The sequence below is a fragment of the Schistocerca nitens genome, chromosome 9 (genome assembly GCF_023898315.1).
Source record: "Schistocerca nitens isolate TAMUIC-IGC-003100 chromosome 9, iqSchNite1.1, whole genome shotgun sequence".
NCBI lineage: Eukaryota > Metazoa > Arthropoda > Insecta > Orthoptera > Acrididae > Schistocerca > Schistocerca nitens.
The window spans coordinates 113,472,949-113,495,334 of NC_064622.1; the positions used below are offsets into that span (position 1 = coordinate 113,472,949).

General features: G+C 38.5%; 1 protein-coding gene across 1 annotated transcript in view; it reads right to left on the reverse strand.

The window, feature by feature from the left end:
• Positions 1–22,386, reverse strand: part of LOC126203773 (citron rho-interacting kinase) — a 214,406-nt gene that overhangs the window by 145,546 nt on the left and 46,474 nt on the right. The window contains exons 8-10 of the mRNA XM_049938141.1: positions 20,846–20,945; positions 12,599–12,739; positions 5,337–5,486 (exon numbers count right to left, since the gene is read on the reverse strand). Coding sequence (XP_049794098.1) covers positions 5,337–5,486; positions 12,599–12,739; positions 20,846–20,945 — 391 coding nt within the window. The remainder of the gene's footprint in view (positions 1–5,336; positions 5,487–12,598; positions 12,740–20,845; positions 20,946–22,386) is intronic.

Below are 22,386 nucleotides of genomic sequence, written 5' to 3' on the forward strand. Positions count from 1 at the left end.
TATGATGTCCCGCAAAGTTCCATTTTACGGCCCTTACTTTTTTGTGTATCAGTGACCTTTTATCCATAACAATACTTGATGCCAAGTTTGTTTTGTTTGCCAGTGACACAAACATTGCAATAAATAGCAAATCAAGTATGGTCTTATAAGTATCAGTTAATCAAATTTTTATGGACATTAATAAATAGTTCCTAGACAATTCCTTGTCATTAAACTTTGAAAAAACATGCTACACACATCTCAGAACTTTCAAACTTCAAGTGGGTGCACTGGTCTTTGTAATACGAATGGGATTGCAGTGAACTTTTCCCCACAGGTAAGGAATACTTGTCTTTACATTACAGAGGTGACCACGTATGACCAAACTTATAGTTTAATGTTAGTTTAATTCAATAAAAAAAATAAACTTACATTATATGAGCTAAATCACTGTTTCATTAAACAATAATAATAAAAAAAACTTTCATTATATCACTCTGATCCGCAAATAAGTGTTGCCCAAAGTAAATACCCACTGGAAGCATACACAGCACAGTTCCATCAGATAACAGCCAACTGCTTACTTGAATGCTAATTCTCTCATATACTACTGCCTCTTTGTGGGACTGTGTCGCTAGCTCATACTCTGTCATTTTCTTGCACAGATCGCACAGTTTTTCTCCCTGGCTTGCTGTTTACTTTATATTACTGCTGCTCACTTGGAGATATGACAGCACAACAGTGGATTGTGTTAGCTGAAGCTATAATGAAGGAATAAGTATGGGCACACAATTCTAAAGCAACATTGAAACGGCATGGGACAATCTTATTTGTGGTTGGTGCACTTTATACATAGGTGTGCCCACTGTTCTTGGGACTACAGCTTGACAATAAATTCAACTGGGAGGAGCCCACCACAGAACTGCTGAAGCACCTAAACAAATTTCTATTTGCAAATGTGAATGTTGGCAGACATGGGCAAAAAAAAAAAAAAATAAATAAATAAATAAAATAAAAAAGGGCTGGCGTACTATGCTTACGTTACACGGGATTATTTTCTAGGTAACTCATTAAGCCAAGCTAAAGTTTTTAGGGTCCAAAAACTTAACAAGAATTATTTGTGGTGTGAATCCACAAACTTCCTGCAGTATCCTGTTTAAAGAACTTGGGACAATATAGTTATTCTTTAATGAATGTTATCATCTCTTTTTCACACCAACAACTCAGTTCATGGAATCAAGACTACAAATAATCTTCACAAAGATTTAAAGTAACTTATTTTAGTCAATAAAGGTATCCACATATTTTCAATAACTTGCCAGCAGTTATGAGAAGTTTTAATTACTACTGGAGCAGCCTATTCCACTGGTGCATTTCTCTTTAGAACCAACTGATGTGTATATGTTATTATGTTTGATTAAAATTACTTGATAGTTGATGCCAGTGACTGCTCAGTTATACGTGACACCCAAGCATAGCAGGACACTTCAAAAATTCTGTCAATATGTAACATGGAGCAATGTCTGAAATGGCTGCCGGAGGTATGATGGAAATGGGAGGTGCCCTGTAAACAGCTGATTTTATGTGACCAATGACTGAACTGTGGCAGACGATGCATTTTGCAGCCTAGAATTTAAACTCATGTCCTATCCTAACACAAAATCATGATGTGCAATATATACATCTACATCTACATTTATACTCCGCAAGCCACCCAACGGTGTGTGGCGGAGGGCACTTTACGTGCCACTGTCATTACCTCCCTTTCCTGTTCAAGGAAAAAATGATGAACAATCTGCAGCAGAACTAAAATAATGATCACATTTTCACAGCATCAAGGTTAACCTACAAGCATACTCAAAACAGAAAAAGTTCAGTTTCAGCATTAAAATTAAATGTTAATTTCTCGCTGTCACTGGTTACTTGAAATTATCCTCACACATGCTGTCACGTTACCAACAGATGAACAGTCCTGGGTAGCACGTGGTTGCAGATTACAGGCAACACAGCAGTTTCCAAACAAAAAATAACAATACAACAAAAAATAAAAGAAAATAAATAAGTCAATATTAGGATGAAAATGATGTGGTAAAGTATTAGAAATTAAAAAAGTTACATTTAAACCAATTAACTAAATAAAAATAATAATCGAAGTCTTTTGATTAAATTTAGAAAAATAAAAAATTTCACTGCATTTGATGAGTTGAACCCATGACCTTCCACATATCATATATGTAACCTAACTACTGCATTACGCCATCACACTATGGAAGGTAGTCATATTTATGAGTCTGGTGACCCAGTCACAACAATTACCTGCAACCTTCAAACATTTGGCTTTACACAATGTCATGTGAAGTTTATCTAATGTAAGCGGATTTCTGTGATTATAACAACTGTATATGTGATGCTGAATTGTGTCTTGCGCGGAAGAATCCAGCAGTGTTTGGTTAGTGGTGTGTATGAAATGTTGGTATTTCGTTGGCATTGTGTGTGTGTGTGTGTGTGTGTGTGTGTGTGTGTGTGTGTGTGTGTGTGTGTGTCCAGGAAGCGTGTGAAGTGTCAACTAATTTTAATTCAGCTATCAATAATATCAAATAATGCTAGTATTATATACAATCTTTCTTCTGTACAAACCCAGTGAAGTAATGTGATCATTGTATGTAAGTGTTGCAAAATGGTTTTCTATTTGATAATGCATGGCAACAACAGCCGAACAGTTGTCATATGCACTAGTGTACTGAACATTCACACCTTTTGTGACAAGTTATTTAGTACCTTTTAAATGAAAATATGTTTAAGATTGTTCTTTTTTACTTATTCCACATCCATGACAACCATTTCAATTGAGATCAGTGGAAGGTACACTAGCATATTTGATTTTCTTCATAAATATTTATTGTTATTCTTGTTTTTCCGACACGATTACACCCCGAAGGATCTCCACACTATGGAACGAAAATTACATCTAATCTAATTGTGCACTAGATGCATTCTTGCAAGAAGAAGAACCTTTAAATACTACATTAACAACAGTTTAAAAACTACATGATCTGTAGTAACTGACCAGAGTTTATGGAAAATGGAACCCGATCTTCATCAAAGAAACCGTGTAGAAAGGAATCCAGAACCACCTTGAGTGAAGAGGATCATCATAGTGTGCAAGGCGTAGTATACTGTTAGCAGAGCATGTTCTGTTGATGGTGCAAATGGAGCAGTCTACTGCCTGTCAAACCTCTGGAACAGTTCTGAACCGAATGGCACGAAGTGGTTCCTTCATCTTCGGAATCAAATCAAAGTCACAAGGACTTAAGTCCGGGAAGTATGGTGGATGGTACAGTACTTCCCAGTCCCATCGACCGAACAGAGCAGCCACAGCTTGTGCTGTATGCGCCTGCACATTGTCGTGCAAAATGATGGGTGGGTTGTGCAGAAAGTGTCGCCGCTTCTTTCGCAAAGCTGTTCGCAGGTGATGCTCCAAAAACTAACAGTAATACTGTGCAATGACAGTCTGCCATGAAGGAATATAATGTGTTAGGATAGCACCATCACAGACGTACACGAGAATCTCCATAATTTTAGACTGCTCCATTCGCACCAACAGAACAGGCTCTGCTAATGGTATACTACGCCTTCCACTGGCAACAGGTTCTACACAACGCTGGTGACTACTTTGAAGGACAGTAACAGGTGCAACCATGAACTCTTTTGTATAAGTTGTGAATAAATAGTTTCCACTATTCAAGTTCCAAACATCATATATCACTACTGTAAGTAAAGACATATTCCTCTTGGCAGAAGGGACAAGAAAATCATAGAATTTCATTTAAAATTCAGGATAGTGAACCAAGTGTGAAGTTATAACAACTAATTCTTGTGATATTGTCACTGAAATACTAGCTTGGGCATTGAGAATTAAAGAGATACACGGAGGACCAAACTTTCCACAATCAGATTAAGTTTTCTGGATATAACTTGAAAAAAATTCTATCAATCTCTTTATGATGTTAAGTCAGAGATAGCTCAACTATCTTGTATCAAAGAGATAGAGTCACACTGAGGAAATATTTAGGAGAATACATAGCTTCAACAGAGAGACTCAATGGTTAAAAGAACGAAATGCAATTAGAAATATCAATTTCCTGGGCACCACAGACAAGATCACTAATGCAGATACACAGACAGCAATAAAAAAATTACCAGAAAGCTCCTGTGAGGAAAAAATGGTTTTTGGAGTAAAAAGCTGACTCCTGTGAAACTGTACTTAATGTGAGCAGTGAACTTTGTTTTGAGCACGGATACAGGACTCCCTGCATGGCTGGGCTGGTGTGATGTACCTTCTTCACGAAAGTTGGGACATCAGAATATCTAAGAATTACAGATCTACTATTACCTGCTTATCCAATGAGGTACAGAGTTATTGCAGTGGGTGCTGGAAATAAAACTTACAAGTATATACAGCAATACTATTAAACAGTGACACAGAATAATAGTTTAAGTAGCATAATATGGATATAGAGGTTACTTCTCAATAAAATATCAAAGAATGTTCCACAACACATGCAGACTCTAAATATGACACCGACACATTATGGAAAGACATATATTACGATGTACCACAGTACTGGATACTGAAATGTCTAAATCTATAAACCACACCCAAAATTGCTACAGAATATTATTACAGCATGGAACACTGGATCACCAAACTGCATAAATCAAGGACATTAACATTTACAGTCACAGATTATCCAGATGGAAAGGGGTTACTTCGGGGTGATTTTTTTTCTTTTGTCTTCACTTTTATTCTGAATCTATCCGATTCTTGTCCCCTGAAAGACACTCATACGACTGTAAGTTACAAAACAACCAGAAATTAATACTAGTCATCATCTTTACAAAGGTGATGAAACTATTTCCAAGAAATGACAAGATTCTAAATACAATGCTAAGATTTAGTGACAATACTTGCAAGTAGTCTGGCTCTGACCAATGTGCAAAACAAACATTGGTAAGAGAAACTCTTAAAGCCAGAGCACATTCACTTTGATGGAGAGACTAACATTATAAATCTGCAACCTTGGCCTGGCCCTGGATTCTGGATGACTTTTTTCAACTGCAGCCCTTTGCACAAACGTCTCCAGTCCTTTTACTTCGCCTCTCTACCTTCCCCTTCAACTCTTGTGCCAGAAGAAGGAACCATTGGCTCTAAAAGCTTGTCAAAGTTAAACCTTTTTGCATGTGTGTTCTGCTGCTGCTGCTGCTTGGTGAGTAGATGTTCTATCCATTTACAGTTACATTACATGTTGCCTCTGTGTACTCTCTACAAAACTACAATAATATAATACTTTTCTTACCTCTGTCACATTGCTTTGACTTTTCTGTAATGCAGTCTGCAGTGCACGCAGTTCTCCTTCACTCTTCTCCACCTGAACAGTGAGGCGATCCAGTTGGCTCGTCAGCACATTGTTCTGGGTGCACAGCTCTGTAATATATTCCTCTTTATCCTGAAAGTAGATCAGCACACAGCCAAAGTCTTATCACAACTGGCCACAAGAAACAGTCATTATGCATGCACATGAGGGAGAATTACGGTGTTTGTTCTTTATCAGTCAATAATTTGCAACTACTCTGGTCCAGGCTCACTAGAGTCAACAAATGACAGTCAAAAGATAAGCACAGTAAATGATTGCTACTATTAACATACTGTGTGCACTTTTACTCAATAAAGTTACATTAAATAATATTTTGTTTTCTCCCTTTAGACATTAAGTATACACTGTCTGAATCAAAAGTATCCAGCTACCTATTAGTGGAAATTCATATGGAGTGTATCCATCCTTCATCTTTATGACTGCTTGAATCCTTTTGGGGACACTTATTGTGAGGTATCTGTGTGTGGTGGAATTCTTCCTCAAGAGGCAAAACAAAAGGTAGTGCTGTTTGATGCTGGGGTCCAGAGTGAAGTCAACATTCTAACTCATCCCAAAAGAGTCCCATTGGGATTAGGTCAGGACTATAGGCTGCCCAGTCCATTTCAGCAACATTATTGTCCACAAACCTCTGACTTGCACCCGGTGCATTGTGATCCTGAAACACAATTATTTCTGAACTGTTCCTTTACTGTACCCAGTGCACAATGCTGTAAAGTGTGTTCATATAATTCTGCATTTAACATTTTCTTAACTGCAATAAGAGGACCACACCATAACCACAGAAAACATCCCCATACCATACCACCAAGTTCTCCTTACTTCAATGTTGCCACTACACACTTCACTGTTGCCACTACACATGATGGCAGATAACATTCTCTAGGAATCTGTCAAACCCAAATTGTTACATTGCACTGCAATAGGGTATAGTGTGAGTCATCACTACAAATCACTTGTTCCAAACATCCACTATCCAATGGCACTGTTCTTTACACCATCCCAACCATTGCTTAGCACCGACTACAGAAATATGTGGAATATGAGGAGCTGCTTACCATTGTACTTGATTCTACTTAACTCCCTACGCACAGTCATCATGTTAGTGTTAGCCAGATTGCTGGTAGCATTTTGAAACTCACGATTTCTTCCACTGATCTCATGTCATTTTCAGCAACCAGCCACTGCAATGCTCAATGGGTTTTGTCCATCAGTACATGAGATCCAATTGGTCTCAGTTTAACTGTGGCTATTCATTTGCATTTCCAATTCACAATCACCAACTACTGACCTGGACAGCTTTAAAAGCGTTGAAATGTCCCTGAAGGATTTGTTTCTCAGGTGACATTCAAAGACATTGGAGCGCTCCTGACCAACCCTCCGGGCTGTTACTGATTCTCCACTGACAACCCTTCCTTTTACACTAGCTGGGACACTTCTTGTGACATCTAGTGGTCAATATTGCATTACATAAGGGTGTCTGGATACTTATGATAACTTAGCATAAAAAACAAATTCCACCCACAGATCCTGGTTGGTGAACAGGTACCATGTGACTACTGTGTCATCCTCTGCCAATGGCATCATGGGCACGGGGTCAGCACACCACTCCCCTGGGCGTTGTCAGCTTCCGTGATTTGGAACCGCTACTACTCGGTCAAGTAGCTCCTCAGTTGATGTCAAAAGTCTGACAAGGGGACCGTATTAACTTTTCTCACTGATTTGATTCATATTGACAAGATGTGTAGTGCACAATTAGGATTTAAACACATGTAAATAAGAAAACATACCTCTCAACCATTTGAGAAAATTATACGTGTGCTTATATATTTTGTACAGTCATTAGTACTCAACGAGTCCGCAACTGAATGTTTAAGCAATTAGGTTCAGAAGCACGAGGTCAGTGGATCAAATCTCCCTGCTGGTGCTTCTCTCATCTCATTCCCACTTAATTTTAACAACAGAGTTGTTATGGTTGTTCCAATTATCAATACTGAATGATTAATTCATTACTTTAATAACTTTTATCCTGAAGAATGAAGAAAAAATGTTTGTTAGGAGACTGTAAACAAAACAAGGTACACAAGAACTTCCTGTCAAATCAGTGTAGTCATTTTAATTACATTATTGTACATACATTTGCAACAAGTGTAACATGCAACCCAAGGAGCACTGCATGAATCAAGATGATACTGATAAAAGAAAACTGTAAAACAATAATTATTGCAACATACACCCAAATCTTTGCACAGGCTTTTTTTTTTCAATGTGTGTACTGCAAAACTTACTTGGTTTACATTCATAAATGGTTATAATTACATGGGAATGTAATCCAAAGACCTCACACTTATGTGCTTACTTACTCAGCAGCAGAATCCTTGATTCCTTGCGACCATATGAAGCATGTAAGCAAATGTAAAATGTGTGTAAACCTCACTTTGAAGCAGACATTGTTCACGTTTGTACGTATTTTGACAGTAGTGACTGCAGCCACAAACGGAGACAAAGCAGTCCTGGCTATGTTTGAAGAAGAAGAAAACAATTCTCTGGTCTGGGGAATAGCTTAAAGTGAGACTTACCCATGACAATCTGCTAAAGAAAATATTACTCTCAGAATCCAATGATTGCATCTACTTTTTTGAATGGACAATTAAACTTTTCAAAACTTATTAAGGCTCAACTTATTAAGACTCTCCCAAAAGAGCAAACTTCTCTATTAGGTTCAGTCTTGTCTAGCCACAGATGCCTCAAACAAGCCCATATACTTGCCAAGAAAGCTTGTCACTAACTTTACTTTTGAAGCAGGCGCTTTTAATGTGTACTGTATTTTGGCACTAGTTGGAATGGCTACAAATGCAGTTAAAGCGTTTTTAATAGCATGGAGAGCACCATCAAACCAGTCTTTGGACTGAAGACGACAATGACAATAACAACAGCAACACTAACTCTTCCGGCACTGGGTAAAAACACACACACACACACACACACACACACACACACACACACACACACACACACACAAAAGTTGGTAGTCCAGGGAATAGTTTAAAATGATAGAGAAATATACAACTGAAAACCTGTTAATGGAAATGCTATACTCAGAACCTGATGATTACATCAACTTTCTGCAGATAGACAGTGAAACGTATAATAACTTGTTTACCGTTACTTCGCACCCACTTTCAAAATATTCTCTTCTACTTATTCCTATAATGACAAATCATTAAAATACCACAACATTGGAACGTAACTAGAACTCACATCATCTGAGGAAGAACGGGAGAACTCCAATTTGTTTTATTTCATTCCACTACGGCTTGTATGTTACTGTATGTATAAAATACCGATTTTGTTTATAACCTCTTCATGCATAAAATATGGGTGGAAAAGACGTGATATTGTCACACTTTTGGTAATTGTCAGTGCTCTTTTGTTTTTATAGTTGATAACATTTTCCATAGTTGTGGGAACTCTCAATACAGTGACATAATTTGCAAGAAAAGAATTTTTCACTAAATGTATGTGGTGAAACATTGACACAAACAATGTCTACCATCTTGTCAAACTTGGTGTTGCTCAAAATTTCTCGCAAACATGATCTACGCTTGACAGACACGTCAAACAGCACCACACTTGGTCAAATATAATAGAGGGAAACATTCCACGTGGGAAAAATATATCTAAAAACAAAGATGACGTGACTTTCCAAACGACAGTGCTGGCATGTCGATAGACACACAAACAAACACAAACATACCCACAAAATTCAAGCTTTCGCAACCAACCAACGGTTGGTTCGTCAGGAAAGAGGGAAGGAGAGGGAAAGATGAAAGTATGTGGGTTTTAAGGGAGAGGGTAAGGAGTCATTCCAATCCCAGGAGCGGAAAGACTTACCTTAGGGGAAAAAAAGCAGATTGTGTGTGTGTGTGTGTGTGTGTGTGTGTGTGTGTGTGTGTGTGTGTGTCCTTTTTTCCCCCCTTAGGTAAGTTTTTCAGCTCCCGGGATTGGAATGACTCCTTACCCTCTCCCTTAAAACCCACATCCTTCCGTCTTTCCCTCTCCTTCCCTCTTTCCTAACGAAGCAACCGTTGGTTGGTTGCGAAAGCTTGAATTTTGTGTGTATGTTCATGTTTGTTTGTGTGTCTATCGACATGCCAGCGCTTTCGTTTGGTAAGTCACAAGCATAATTAAGTTTAACAAAATGTTTGACCATTTATGAGGGCCTTAAAAAAACTCACTCTCACATTTCATGCACTCTTTGAGCACTCACTGACTGGACTACAGGTCATCAGCCACATCATGAGCTTGGATTACACAAGTTTTGAATAGAAAATTAGCTACGGTCTTTTCTTTTGCGGGGAGGGAGGGGGAACGGCAAAAGGTTTCCATGTCAATTATACGTAAAAGTCATTTACAAGTTTACAAATATTTTTCAAAGATGTTCGATACAATGTCTGTACAAATGTTATTGAATTTACCAATCTCTGGTATAGGGCACGCATTTCATTTTGCTTAGTAATGTGGAATTCATAAGTGATGTCACAAAACGGAGCATGTTTTGAAGAAATGATCTGAGCATTTGTCTTGAGTGACAAGATAACCACAGAAACTGAAAAATGGATTGTCACATGTGAATCAGAGGAGTGTTCCTCCAAAACTGAAGTCCAGTGCCTTAACTACTGCTCCAGCTAGACCAACAATATAAACAACAATTGAAGAGACTGGCTATATTATCAACATTTTTCAGAAATGGCATACTGTAACACATGAAGCTGCTGTATAATTTATTTTCAATTGTACCTCTGCATAATAAAATACTCTTTATAAACAATATATTGCAGCATTTGTTTTGTGATGCACATATGTAACACCTGCTACTAACAAAAATTTGTACTAGAAAATGGTCTCTGACAAGCCGGTCACACAATTAAAAATCAATTATATGGCAGGTTCGGGTTCTTTCTAAGATTTATCAAATCTGTGAAGCAAAATCAATGTAAACAATGTTCTCAACAGCTTCTGTCAACTACAGAGAGAAGAGGAGAGGGGACTAAGCAATTACAAAAATATCAAATCATTTTATTACTAAACTGAATGTATCACTAGTCTTCACAAGAAATTAACAATAAATTCAAATTACTTCTCACTTGTTGCGCACTTTTCCTCTAACATTCTTCCAATTTCTCTTCATATCTTTTTCCTCCTTTCTCGATATCATTTTCCACTTTTTCCCATACACATTCTGTCTTTAAATCCACAAAAAAACATCACAGTAAACTTTTTACCATCCACGTTTGGCTCATGAAAACAAGCAGTGTAAAGACTGATGTGACTCTTGAAATTTTCCCGGCGTATCGAATATTCCACAAGATTTCGGGATTGCAGCCGGATCTCATCGACTTCTTTCCACGATATTTCGGCTGACAACCTTACAGCCATCTTCAGGCGAGTGTTTGACACTGGAGATTGCTAGTGCAAGTCGCTCTATTTAAACGTAAAAGTGCCGCCGCCACGCATGCTCAAGTTACTGTAGCATGCGCGCCACCTGTCGATTCCAAGGCCCTCTACAATATTACTGCATCTATGGAGCGCAAACGAATGCGTGAAAAACAGTAAAACATGCACGCAGATGTGTCCAAAACAATAAAATGCAAAATTTCAATATTAAAATTAAAATTACTTGTCGCTCGACATGTCAGAAGCCATAAAAAGTTTTCTTTTGGTTGAAATTAAAGAAATCAATGGGTCCCAGGCCTTATTCAATAAAAAGCCGCCATCACGGTTAATGAGATTTTCCGCTAAACGTATTTCAACGGATTCCTTCACAACTGAATCCCAGAAAGATCTCGATGGGACCAAGATTTTCGTGGCCGAATAATCCATAGTATGTCCTGTGGAAATGCAATGTTCGGCTATGGCCAACTTAGTATGCAGTAATATTGTAGAGGGCCTTGGAATCGACAGGTGGCGCGCATGCTACGGTAACTTGCGCATGCGCGGCGGCGGCACTTTTACGTATAAATAGAGTGACTTGCACTAGCAATCTCCAGTGTCAAACACTCGCCTGAAGATGGCTGTAAGGTTGTCAGCCGAAATATCGTGGAAAGAAGTCAATGAGATCCGGCTGCAATCCCAAAATCTTGTGGAATAGTGTAAAGACTAATTCATACTGGATGTCAATGAAACTGAAGGTAACATCACACGCTAGACAGAATGTTAAAGTAATGTCATGTGTCTTACCCCCAGCACTGAATGGAAGAAGAAATATTACGTGATACATACTATCCCATAAAAAGTTGGGATCTACAAAACTGGAGGCGATGGGTTGAATAAATCATTACACACATTACTAAAGGAACAAACAATTTTAGTAGTATTTACTAATGGCTAAACTAAAATTCTTACTGGATGTTCTTGATAAATGTTCTATGGTGAATTTTCCACACTGCTGAGGAGTGAAAGAACTGAGAAGGTACCAACAAAACATTTCAGAGTATTTATTTGCTCGACAAAATATACAAACACATTAAATAGTATTTACAAGGCAATTCATAGTGCCTTTCGTTCTTTAGTGTGTTTTGCTTTCTTCTCAGTACCAAATAATGCAAAATAACTATTTTTCTCCTTCACAATATTATGAAAAGGAAAGTTGCTTCTCACCATATAGCGGAGATACTAAGTCACAGATAGGCACAACAAAAAGACTGTCACAAATAAAGCTTTTGGCCATTAAGGCCTTTATCAACACACACACACACACACACACACACACACACACACACACACACACACACACACACACACACACACACACACGTGCAAATGTAGCTCGCACACATGACTGCAGACTAAGGCAACTGAAACCATTCTATTGTTGATGAAGGTCTTCATGGCTGAAAGCTTTATTTGGAACGGTCTTTTTGTTGTGCCTATCTGTGACTCAGCATCTCCGTTAAACGGTGAGTAGCGACTTTCCTTTTCATAATATTGTCACATTCCATCCTCTATTTTCCACTGTTTTATTTTTCTCCTTCAATATCATTGACTTTCTCATTGTTAAAGTAAAATGAAAACTATCCTCTATTTACTAACAGTAACATTATTAAATTAATCTGACTTAAGAGGTTAACCGAACACCCATTACATTATTTAATTTCTGTCAGCAGTACTTCATAAAGAGCACTTGCCTCTAATTGCTTCCTGAGTGCAGCAAGTTTTTCTTCTTGATCTCTCTGCCACTTTACTTTAGTGTCACGTATCAAGGCAATAGCTTTCATTTCATTTTCCTTCCACTCTGCACGCTCCAAATCTGTTGTTCTCTTTAGTGCCTGTAAACAAATGATTATATGAATTGCCTCACTACTAAAATATAACACACAAATAAGAGCACAATCAAAACATTACATTAAGAGTAGGGAAAGGAAATCAACGATGACTCAGAGTAACTGTCACTCACAGAATTCTAAGGAAAGGGTTAAAAATATGAAGTTCTTATTGCAGCGATGCATATGGGTTTCGTATTACCTTATAAGTAACTGTGCACACATTCGGAAAGCTAGCAAAGTTTTCATTCTGTTCAAGCGCCTGTCAATGACTCAACTCTCTACTATTCAGCGAGCTGTCACATTTATTCCTATATTATTTACATTTTACCAGTAATGTCTATTACCATATCTGAATCATTAAACGAATGTACCACTCTGCTATCAGGAAAGTAACACCAGCATTAAGCTGCTCAGGTACAAACAATGAATAAATTATTAATGTTGGATAAAAATCTTTGAAGTTCACTACAGATTCTCTTCGTTATATTTTTCATGTTCATAGCTACAGTCTAACTACCCTTCTTTACCTTAGTTGTGTTAAGTTCCAGGAATTTGAACCACATCACATAATGTTCCAAACAGATACAAGCAGCAACATGAAAATGTAGCATCGACTTTTGGCAAAGTTCACATCTATTTTTGGTGAAATTCAAATCTAAATTTTTTTGTTTATAAAGGTTCACACATACAAATTTCAAAAGGTCGTCACACTATGTCCCTGAAGATGAAGCCTTAGTGTTCTAAAATTGACTTTGAAAAAGTGGTAGGGGAGCTTTTCGGCTGGAACATTTGCTCTTGCAAAAGCTTCATTTTTTTTTCCAAAACTGTCTTTGCTCCTTTTCTTCTTCTGGCTCTATTTAAGCTTTTGACAAATGGTTGTTTCTGTTGAGATGCAGCAGCATTTTCCCCTCCCCTTATTTTTCTTTTCCCAGCCAATTTTATAATTACAAAATCTGTAGAATTTTATTTTGGACTTTCACAACCAGTCATAGCCAAGCGACCCACACTTGACACTATGGAAAGGATTGACAAGGTAGTTAGTATAGAAATAGAATACAAGGTAACTATTTGCACGTTAGAGGAAGATTTTTGAGGTGGTCTAAATATGCTGACAGGTTTTGTTTTCCAGTCGCTCTAGGGCAGAATGCAGAGAGTGAACTGGCAGTAGGCCACAAGCGTAAACAAACTAGAATTATGTAGAACTGTAGGCTTCTGTGGCCATTGTCACTGACCTTAAAAACTTCTGTTGTTAGGTCATGTCATACAACTACTAAATGATCGATGTTTCGATACCTCTGCTGGGATCTTTTTGGGATTTTGTGGTGTCTAAAGCTGACTGAACACTATCAGCAACCAGTGTCACGTTCTCTTATAATGGAGAGTTTTCCCATGCTTGCAGTGGAGAAGTGGAATTACTGGGTAAAATTCTTTTGGCTAACATTGGTAAGCCATTGTCATTAGTTAGAAAGGGATTTTTCCTGCACTTATGCTGGAGAAGATTTATTGGTTAAAATTCCTCCTGCTGTTACTGATGGGCTGCCATCATTGGCTAGAAGTGGAATGGGCAGAACAAGAGAGGGGGAATGTTTATCCAAAATATTATTGCCCACTGAGATTGCTTCCAGGACATTATATTGCTTGCATGCCACAGCTGCATATTCACTTCCTTGATGGCAGGGAGCCAATATGCCTGAAGCATACACTCCTCCTCTCCATTGAAGTTACAAGCATTCTTAGAAATTTCAATTGCTTCTCCAACTTTTCTTCTATAAATGTTGGTTTCCTTAGCCAACACAAGTATGTTATTGAAATCAATGTCAAGGCCACAGTTCTCGTGATGTTTTGCTACAACCGATTTCACATGTTTAGCCACATGTAGTATTCATGTTCCTTAATGCACTCTTTAACAGTTCTTCCCATTTTGCTTGTATATGCTTTACCACAGCCACACGTTATTTCACAAATGACACAGTGTGGAGGCAATCAGATGCATCTGTTTTGTGGAAAAAGTCTTGTTTTGTTTTGACTGATTAAAGAGATCCAAATGTTGTTTTTCCTTAGAATTCTGCTCAAGCATTCAGTGCCCCAAAAAAGAAAGAGTAACTTAACAGAGAGAGAAGGCAGTTTATGGCACCCTGCCATCAAGGAAGTGAATATCCAGCCGCAGAGTGTGAGCAGTACAACTGCCCTGGAAGCCACCTCTGCAGACAATAATATTTTGGACAAACATGCCCCTTTCTTGCCCTGCCCATTTCACTTCTAGCCAACGATGATGGTCCACCAAGAGCAGCAGGAGGAATTTTAACAGATAACTGTCCTCCAGCAACAGTGCAGGAAAAATTCCTTTCTAACCAATGAAAATGGCTCATTAAGAGATTTAGCCAAAAAACCCCTTCTTCAGTATTACTGCAGGCACATTTCACTTAATATCCAATGACGACTACTATCCAATGGTAGCCATAAGAACTTTACTCAATAATGCCACTTCTCCAGAATGTAATACTGATCTCTGACAGTGTTCAATCAACAGTGGACACAACAAGATCCTGAAGAAGATTCCAGCAGAGGGGTTGAAACGTCGATAGTTTAGAAGAAATTGACAACCTAACAATCCAGAAGATTTTAACTTCAGAAACTAGAATCAAGCCACCAGGACAGCAGCCATGTTCTGGGTTTCTGCGAAAGCAGAACTGCCACAGGGATCTTTGATCTGTTCTGGTGTTGTGAGGATTATACACAAACTCCATGATGCAACAGGATTAGTCCCTCCACGTATTTCAAAATAAAAAAGGAAAACAACAAGCAAGATCTAATACAAAATATTTCCTAACTGTTTGCCGAAATCAGCAGTGTCATAAGTGAGGCAGTTCGGACTCCATTTATTACCAGTATTTGGCACAACTAGAGTTCAAAACATCCGCCGTAAAACTGCCATGGTAATGTCTCCACAAAAAATTAAACTTTTGTGCTTTAGCTAGCAGACAATCTTACACATTTATTGGTTTTTGGAATGTTACGTCCCATGGTTGAGTCCTATGTTGCATCAAATGACATTCACCCTATACAGACCAATGAACGGACCACAGCTGCCATGGCACCAGAGCATCGAATGCACTGGTATGTCATCGTCCTCATGGACTTTTTGTTTTGAAAACATGTTCTTACACACATTATCTTCCAAAATCAGGCTCTGCTTGATGGTATGCAATAGCAGTAATCAAAAATTGAGTACATTTACAGTATTTATATGTAGAACATGAAGGTATTTCAAACTATCTTCGGTGAAATAGTTCACCTGCATACATTCACTATAAAATAGAATTTATTAGAGACTTTCACATTTTGAAGTTGAATTGACAACTATTGCAAACGGTGAATTTTTCATGTTCCTAGATATTAGTTTTATCTGTTGTTGTTGTTGTGGTCTTCAGTCCTGAGACTGGTTTGATGCAGCTCTCCATGCTACTCTATCCTGTGCAAGCTTCTTCATCTCCCAGTACCTACTGCAACCTACATCCTTCTGAATCTGCTTAGTGTATTGATCTCTTGGTCTCCCTCTACGATTTTTACCCTCCACGCTGCCCTCCAATGCTAAATTTGTGATCCCTTGATGCCTCAAAACATGTCCTACCAACCGATCCCTTCTTCTAGTCAAGTTGAGCCACAAACTTCTCTTCTCCCCAATCCTATTCAATACCTCCTCATTAGTTACATGATCTACCCACCTTATCTTCAGCATTCTTCTGTAGCACCACATTTTGAAAGCTTCTATTCTCTTCTTGTCCAAACTGGTTATCGTCCATGTTTCACTTCCATACATGGCTACACTCCATACAAATACTTTCAGAAACGACTTCCTGACACTTAAATCTATACTCGATGTTAACAAATTTCTCTTCTTCAGAAACGATTTCCTTGCCATTGCCAGTCTACATTTTATATCCTCTCTACTTCGACCATCATCAGTTATTTTGCTCCATAAATAGCAAAACTCCTTTACTACTTTAAGTGTCTCATTTCCTAATCTAATCCCCTCAGCATCACCCGATTTAATTTGACTACATTTCATTATCCTCGTTTTGTTTTTGTTGATGTTCATCTTATATCCTCCTTTCAAGACACTGTCCATTCCGTTCAACTGCTCTTTCAAGTCCTTTGCTGTCTCTGACAGAATTACAATGTCATCGGCAAACCTCAACATTTTTATTTCTTCTCCATGGATTTTAATACCTACTCCGAACTTTTCTTTTGTTTCCTTTACTGCTTGCCCAATATACAAATTGAATAACATCGGGGAGAGGCTACAACCCTGTCTCACTCCCTTCCCAACCACTGCTTCCCTTTCATGCCCCTCGACTCTTATAACTGCCATCTGGTTTCTGTACAAATTGTAAATAGCCTTTCGCGCCCTGTATTTTACCCCTGCCACCTTCAGAATTTGAAAGAGAGTATTCCAGTTAACGTTGTCAAAAGCTTTCTCTAAGTCTACAAATGCTAGAAACGTAGGTTTGCCTTTCCTTAATCTTTCTTCTAAGATAAGTCGTAAGGTTAGTATTGTCTCACGTGTTCCAACATTTCTACGGAATCCAAACTGATCTTCCCCGAGGTCCGCTTGTACCAGTTTATCCATTCGTCTGTAAAGACTTCGCATTAGTATTTTGCAGCTGTGACTTATTAAACTGATAGTTCGGTAATTTTCACATCTGTCAACACCTGCTTTCTTTGGTATTGGAATTATTATATTCTTCTTGAAGTCTGTGGGTATTTCGCCTGTCTCATACATCTTGCTCACCAGATGGTAGAGTTTTGTCATGACTGGCTCTCCCAAGGCCATCAGTAGTTCTAATGGAATGTTGTCTACTCCCGGGGCCTTGTTTCGACTCAGGTCTTTCAGTGCTCTGTCAAACTCTTCACGCAGTATCTTATCTCCCATTTCATCTTCATCTACATCCTCTTCCATTTCCATAATACTGTCCTCAAGTACATCGCCCTTGTATAAACCCTCTATATACTCCTTCCACCTTTCTGCCTTCCCATCTTTGCTTAGAACTGGGTTTCCATCTGAGCTCTTGATATTCATACAAGTGGTTCTCTTCTCTCCAAAGGTCTCTTTAATTTTCCTGTAGGCAGTATCTATCTTACCCCTAGTGAGACAAGCCTCTACATCCTTACATTTGTCCTCTAGCCATCCCTGCTTAGCCATTCTGCACTTTCTGTCGATCTCATTTTTGAGACGTTTGTATTCCTTTTCGCCTGCTTCATTTATTGCATTTTTATATTTTCTCCTTTCATCAAATAAATTCAATATTTCTTCTGTTACGCAAGGATTTCTATTAGCCCTCGTCTTTTTACCTACTTGATCCTCTGCTGCCTTTGCTACTTCATCCCTCAAAGCTACCCATTCCTCTTCTACTGTATTTCTTTCCCCCATTCCTGTCAATTGTTCCCTTATGCTCTCCCTGAAACTCTCTACAACCTCTGGTTTTTTCAGTTTATCCAGGTCCCATCTCCTTAAATTCCCACCTTTTTGCAGTTTCTTCAGTTTCAATCTGCAGTTCATAACCAATAGATTGTGGTCAGAATCCACATCTGCCCCTGGAAATGTCTTACAATTTAAAACCTGGTTCCTAAATCTCTGTCTTACCATTATATAATCTATCTGATACCTATTAGTATCTCCAGGATTCTTCCAGGTATACAACCTTCTTTTATGATTCTTGAACCAAGTGTTAGCTATGATTAAGTTATGCTCTGTGCAAAATTCTACAAGGCGGCTTCCTCTTTCATTTCTTCCCCCCAATCCATATTCACCTACTATGTTTCCTTCTCTCCCTTTTCCTACTGACGAATTCCAGTCACCCATGACTATTAAATTTTCGTCTCCCTTCACTACCTGAATAATTTCTTTTATCTCGTCATACATTTCATCAATTTCTTCATCATCTGCAGAGCTAGTTGGCATATAAACTTGTACTACTGTAGTAGGCATGGGCTTTGTGTCTATCTTGGCCACAATAATGCGTTCACTATGCTGTTTGTTGTAGCTAACCCGCACTCCTATTTTTTTATTCATTATTAAACCTACTCCTGCATTACCCCTATTTGATTTTGTATTTATAACCCTGTAATCACCTGACCAAAAGTCTTGTTCCTCCTGCCACCGAACTTCACTAATTCCCACTATATCTAACTTAAACCTATCCATTTCCCTTTTTAAATTTTCTAACCTACCTGCCCGATTAAGGGATCTGACATTCCACGCTCCGATCCGTAGAATGCCAGTTTTCTTTCTCCTGATAACGACGTCCTCCTGAGTAGTCCCCGCCCGGAGATCCGAATGGGGGACTATTTTACCTCCGGAATATTTTACCCAAGAGGACGCCATCATCATGTAATCATACAGTAAAGCTGCATGTCCTCGGGAAAAATTACGGCTGTAGTTTCCCCTTGCTTTCAGCCGTTCGCAGTACCAGCACAGCAAGGCCGTTTTGGTTAATGTTACAAGGCAAGATCAGTCAATCATCCAGACTGTTGCCCCTGCAACTACTGAAAAGGCTGCTGCCCCTCATCAGGAACCATATGTTTGTCTGGCCTCTCAACAGATACCCCTCAGTTGTGGTTGCACCTACGGTACGGCCATCTGTATCGCTGAGGCACGCAAGCCTCCCCACCAACGGCAAGGTCCATGGTTCATGGGGGAAGTATCTATAAGAAAAATTTGCTAAGTTTCAGGGTCTAAAGCACAGCTTTCTGACAATTGAGCAAACATAAATCTTTAGCTCTTACTCTGACTGATGCACACCCAGGTGTGAGAGAGAGAGAGAGAGAGAGAGAGAGAGAGAGAGAGAGAGAGAGAGAGAGAGAGAGAGAGAACTGCAAGAATGATTTACAGGTTGTGTTTTGCACAGTTTGACATTAATCCACTATCTTCTACAACACAGATTTGTAATTTCTTTTTCCAGCTGTATTTTTTGTTCTGTTCATGTTAGACACTACTGCAAGTAGTACGTTGATATAGTTGCGTTTACAAACTTCATTAAGAGCTTTGTGAAGAATGAAACTACAACACACTAGTACAAAAATTAAACTCTACTCCCATTAATACAATAACATTTTATCAACCTGATCCAGGTCAGAGTCAACCGTTTGAGCAATGTCAGGGTGAGACTTCGATCTGTCCGACATTCATTTTTATAGGAGCTGGAGAGGAAGATGATTTGAGAAATTATTAGTTCCAAAGCATATAGTTTACTAGGAGTTTATTTGAAACTAAATACACTTCCTTAAACTGAGTTGCCTCTAAGATGAAATTCCAATCTATAAGCAGAGGAAGTGATAGAATCATTGTTTTGTCCACTCGGAGCAAACTCTCCACACCCAGAGGAATGGTGGCGAAACTAGAAAACTCCCTGGAAGATGCTTTAGAAACTGATCCAGAGTCCGCATCTGCCTTAAAGTTTTGGTATCACAACCCACAGACACTGTCCATCTTATGGATGGAGGAGGATTTCTTTGACTGGTGGTTGATGATTCCTGTCATGTCCTTCCATCCTCTCTCCTCCATATTCTGCATACTCTGCTCACCAGTTGTTTTGACCACCCCCAAAACACAATAATTTATTTTCTTATGTTTAAGAGGAATATGTAACACATCACGACATGAAACATGTATATCCGTAACAAGAGGGTTTTAGTTCTCTACTGTACATTTTGGCAGTTGGTCCCCTAGTGTCTTAACAGAGAGCATGTGTGCCCATTATTGTAAGGATTTATACCACAGGTCTTACAGCTGATGACGTGCTTAAGGCACCAGGTTAGACTCATCGAGAGCCAGAGTTTCTGTACACTATTCAAAGGTTTTGCTTACTCATTTGTAAATATGACACTGCAGTGAACTTTGTGTAGAATATTGACAGGTTTCAGTGACATCATTTGTGGCAACACCTGAGGGCCTCAACAAATTAGCTGAAGTTACTACAATTATTCACATGAAAGACAGCTGCACAAAAATGGTTTCACACTTCAAATCACTTGTCTGTCAAAAATGTGTTGTGGTGTTGGCCTTTTTGCTTCAGAGCCAAGTTTTCTGTACATAACAAAGTGTTATACCTCATTGGCAGCTTTCAGCTTTTGACATTTAAGCTCCACTTTCGCTAGATCATCTTCGAGAGACCTGCATCGATCTTCGAGAGCTGGTACACTTCTATCCCTGTAAAAACAAAAATAAAGTATATAGCACATCTGATATAATCAGTGACAGTTTTTAATAGCAGTGAATGGTCTGTGGTTCATCCTACAATTTAGCTGATTTTAATCTTCAGTTTTGGTAAATGTTTTGAATGTGTCAGACACATGGGGTTGTTCCACTGTAGGGATTGCACATCAAAATGCATGTTCTCCATGACTGTCATTAAACTTTCCATACAGCAACCTATGCTTCTGGCAGCACCTTTTAGGATCCCTTTTTCTCCCTTCAATTCACAATAATTGAAGTATCACCGTAGTCCTTTGCCCAATTACAACCATTCATTGGATTTAAAGTAAAATTTTAGCTTATCCATCCAGTAACCCAGCGTGTAAAACCTTCTAACATATCATTCATCTAATATTTGAGCAGTCCTCAGATATTGCTATACTTTTATTTGGTGCTGCAATAAAAGTGTTAATTTATGATGATGCAATAAATTTACAAGGGCATTTTTCACAAGTTTCATTTAACACCTAGCCTGCATACCACATTTAAGAACCAGCAAACACCAATACTATCAACTTTGACCGCCATAATTATGTCTACGAACGACAGCATAGATTTTGATCATCAAGTGAAAGCAACTCACCATGCTTCGATGGAAAGGAGGCAATTAGGGAACAATTTTTTTTGCACTCCACCTCCTTTGCAAGTGAATTAATATTTACTACAAAAAGTCCATCACTTGCTGCTTGGTTTTCTGTACAAAATGTTCAAAACTCAGGACCATTTTCTTTGTAGGAATGATTTGTTACAAATAAACACATTCATAGATCACTTTAGAGTTTCCTGAGCAGATACTATTGAACATGCATCAATAAATTTTTTTTAGAAATGATGTAAACAAACATTTATTGTATTCCAGACAAATTGTCATCATAAACATTTCTGTTTCTTTGCTACGATTCTTGGATTACAGACATTCGCTGTAAAGAGAAAGCCTTTTTCACCCTTACTTACTTTGCAAGTACGCATCGATTTAGGGGCTCTGCATCATGTGTCCAATAACTACTACACAAAACTTTGTATAAATGATAGCAATTTTCATGAACATGTATAATGAATTCAAACAATATGCCATTCCATTGTGAGTCTGCCCACATATTGCCGAAGTTCCTTCAACTATGCTGCAGAAGTTTTGCTGGGAAGCCCTTACACATCCTCCTCCAGTCCCGACCTCTTCCCATGCAATTTCCATATCTTTTAAGCCCTGGAGACAGAAATCTGTGACTGGCAATTTCCTTCAGACGAAGCGGTGCATGCCTGGGCACAATCATGGTTCTGTAGGCAACTGCCAACATTTTTCCATGAAGGCACTGATTGTCTTGTCTCACAATAAGATAAATGTATTAGCACTCTTGACATTACTTTTGAAACAACAAACAGTTTATTTACTTTTTTC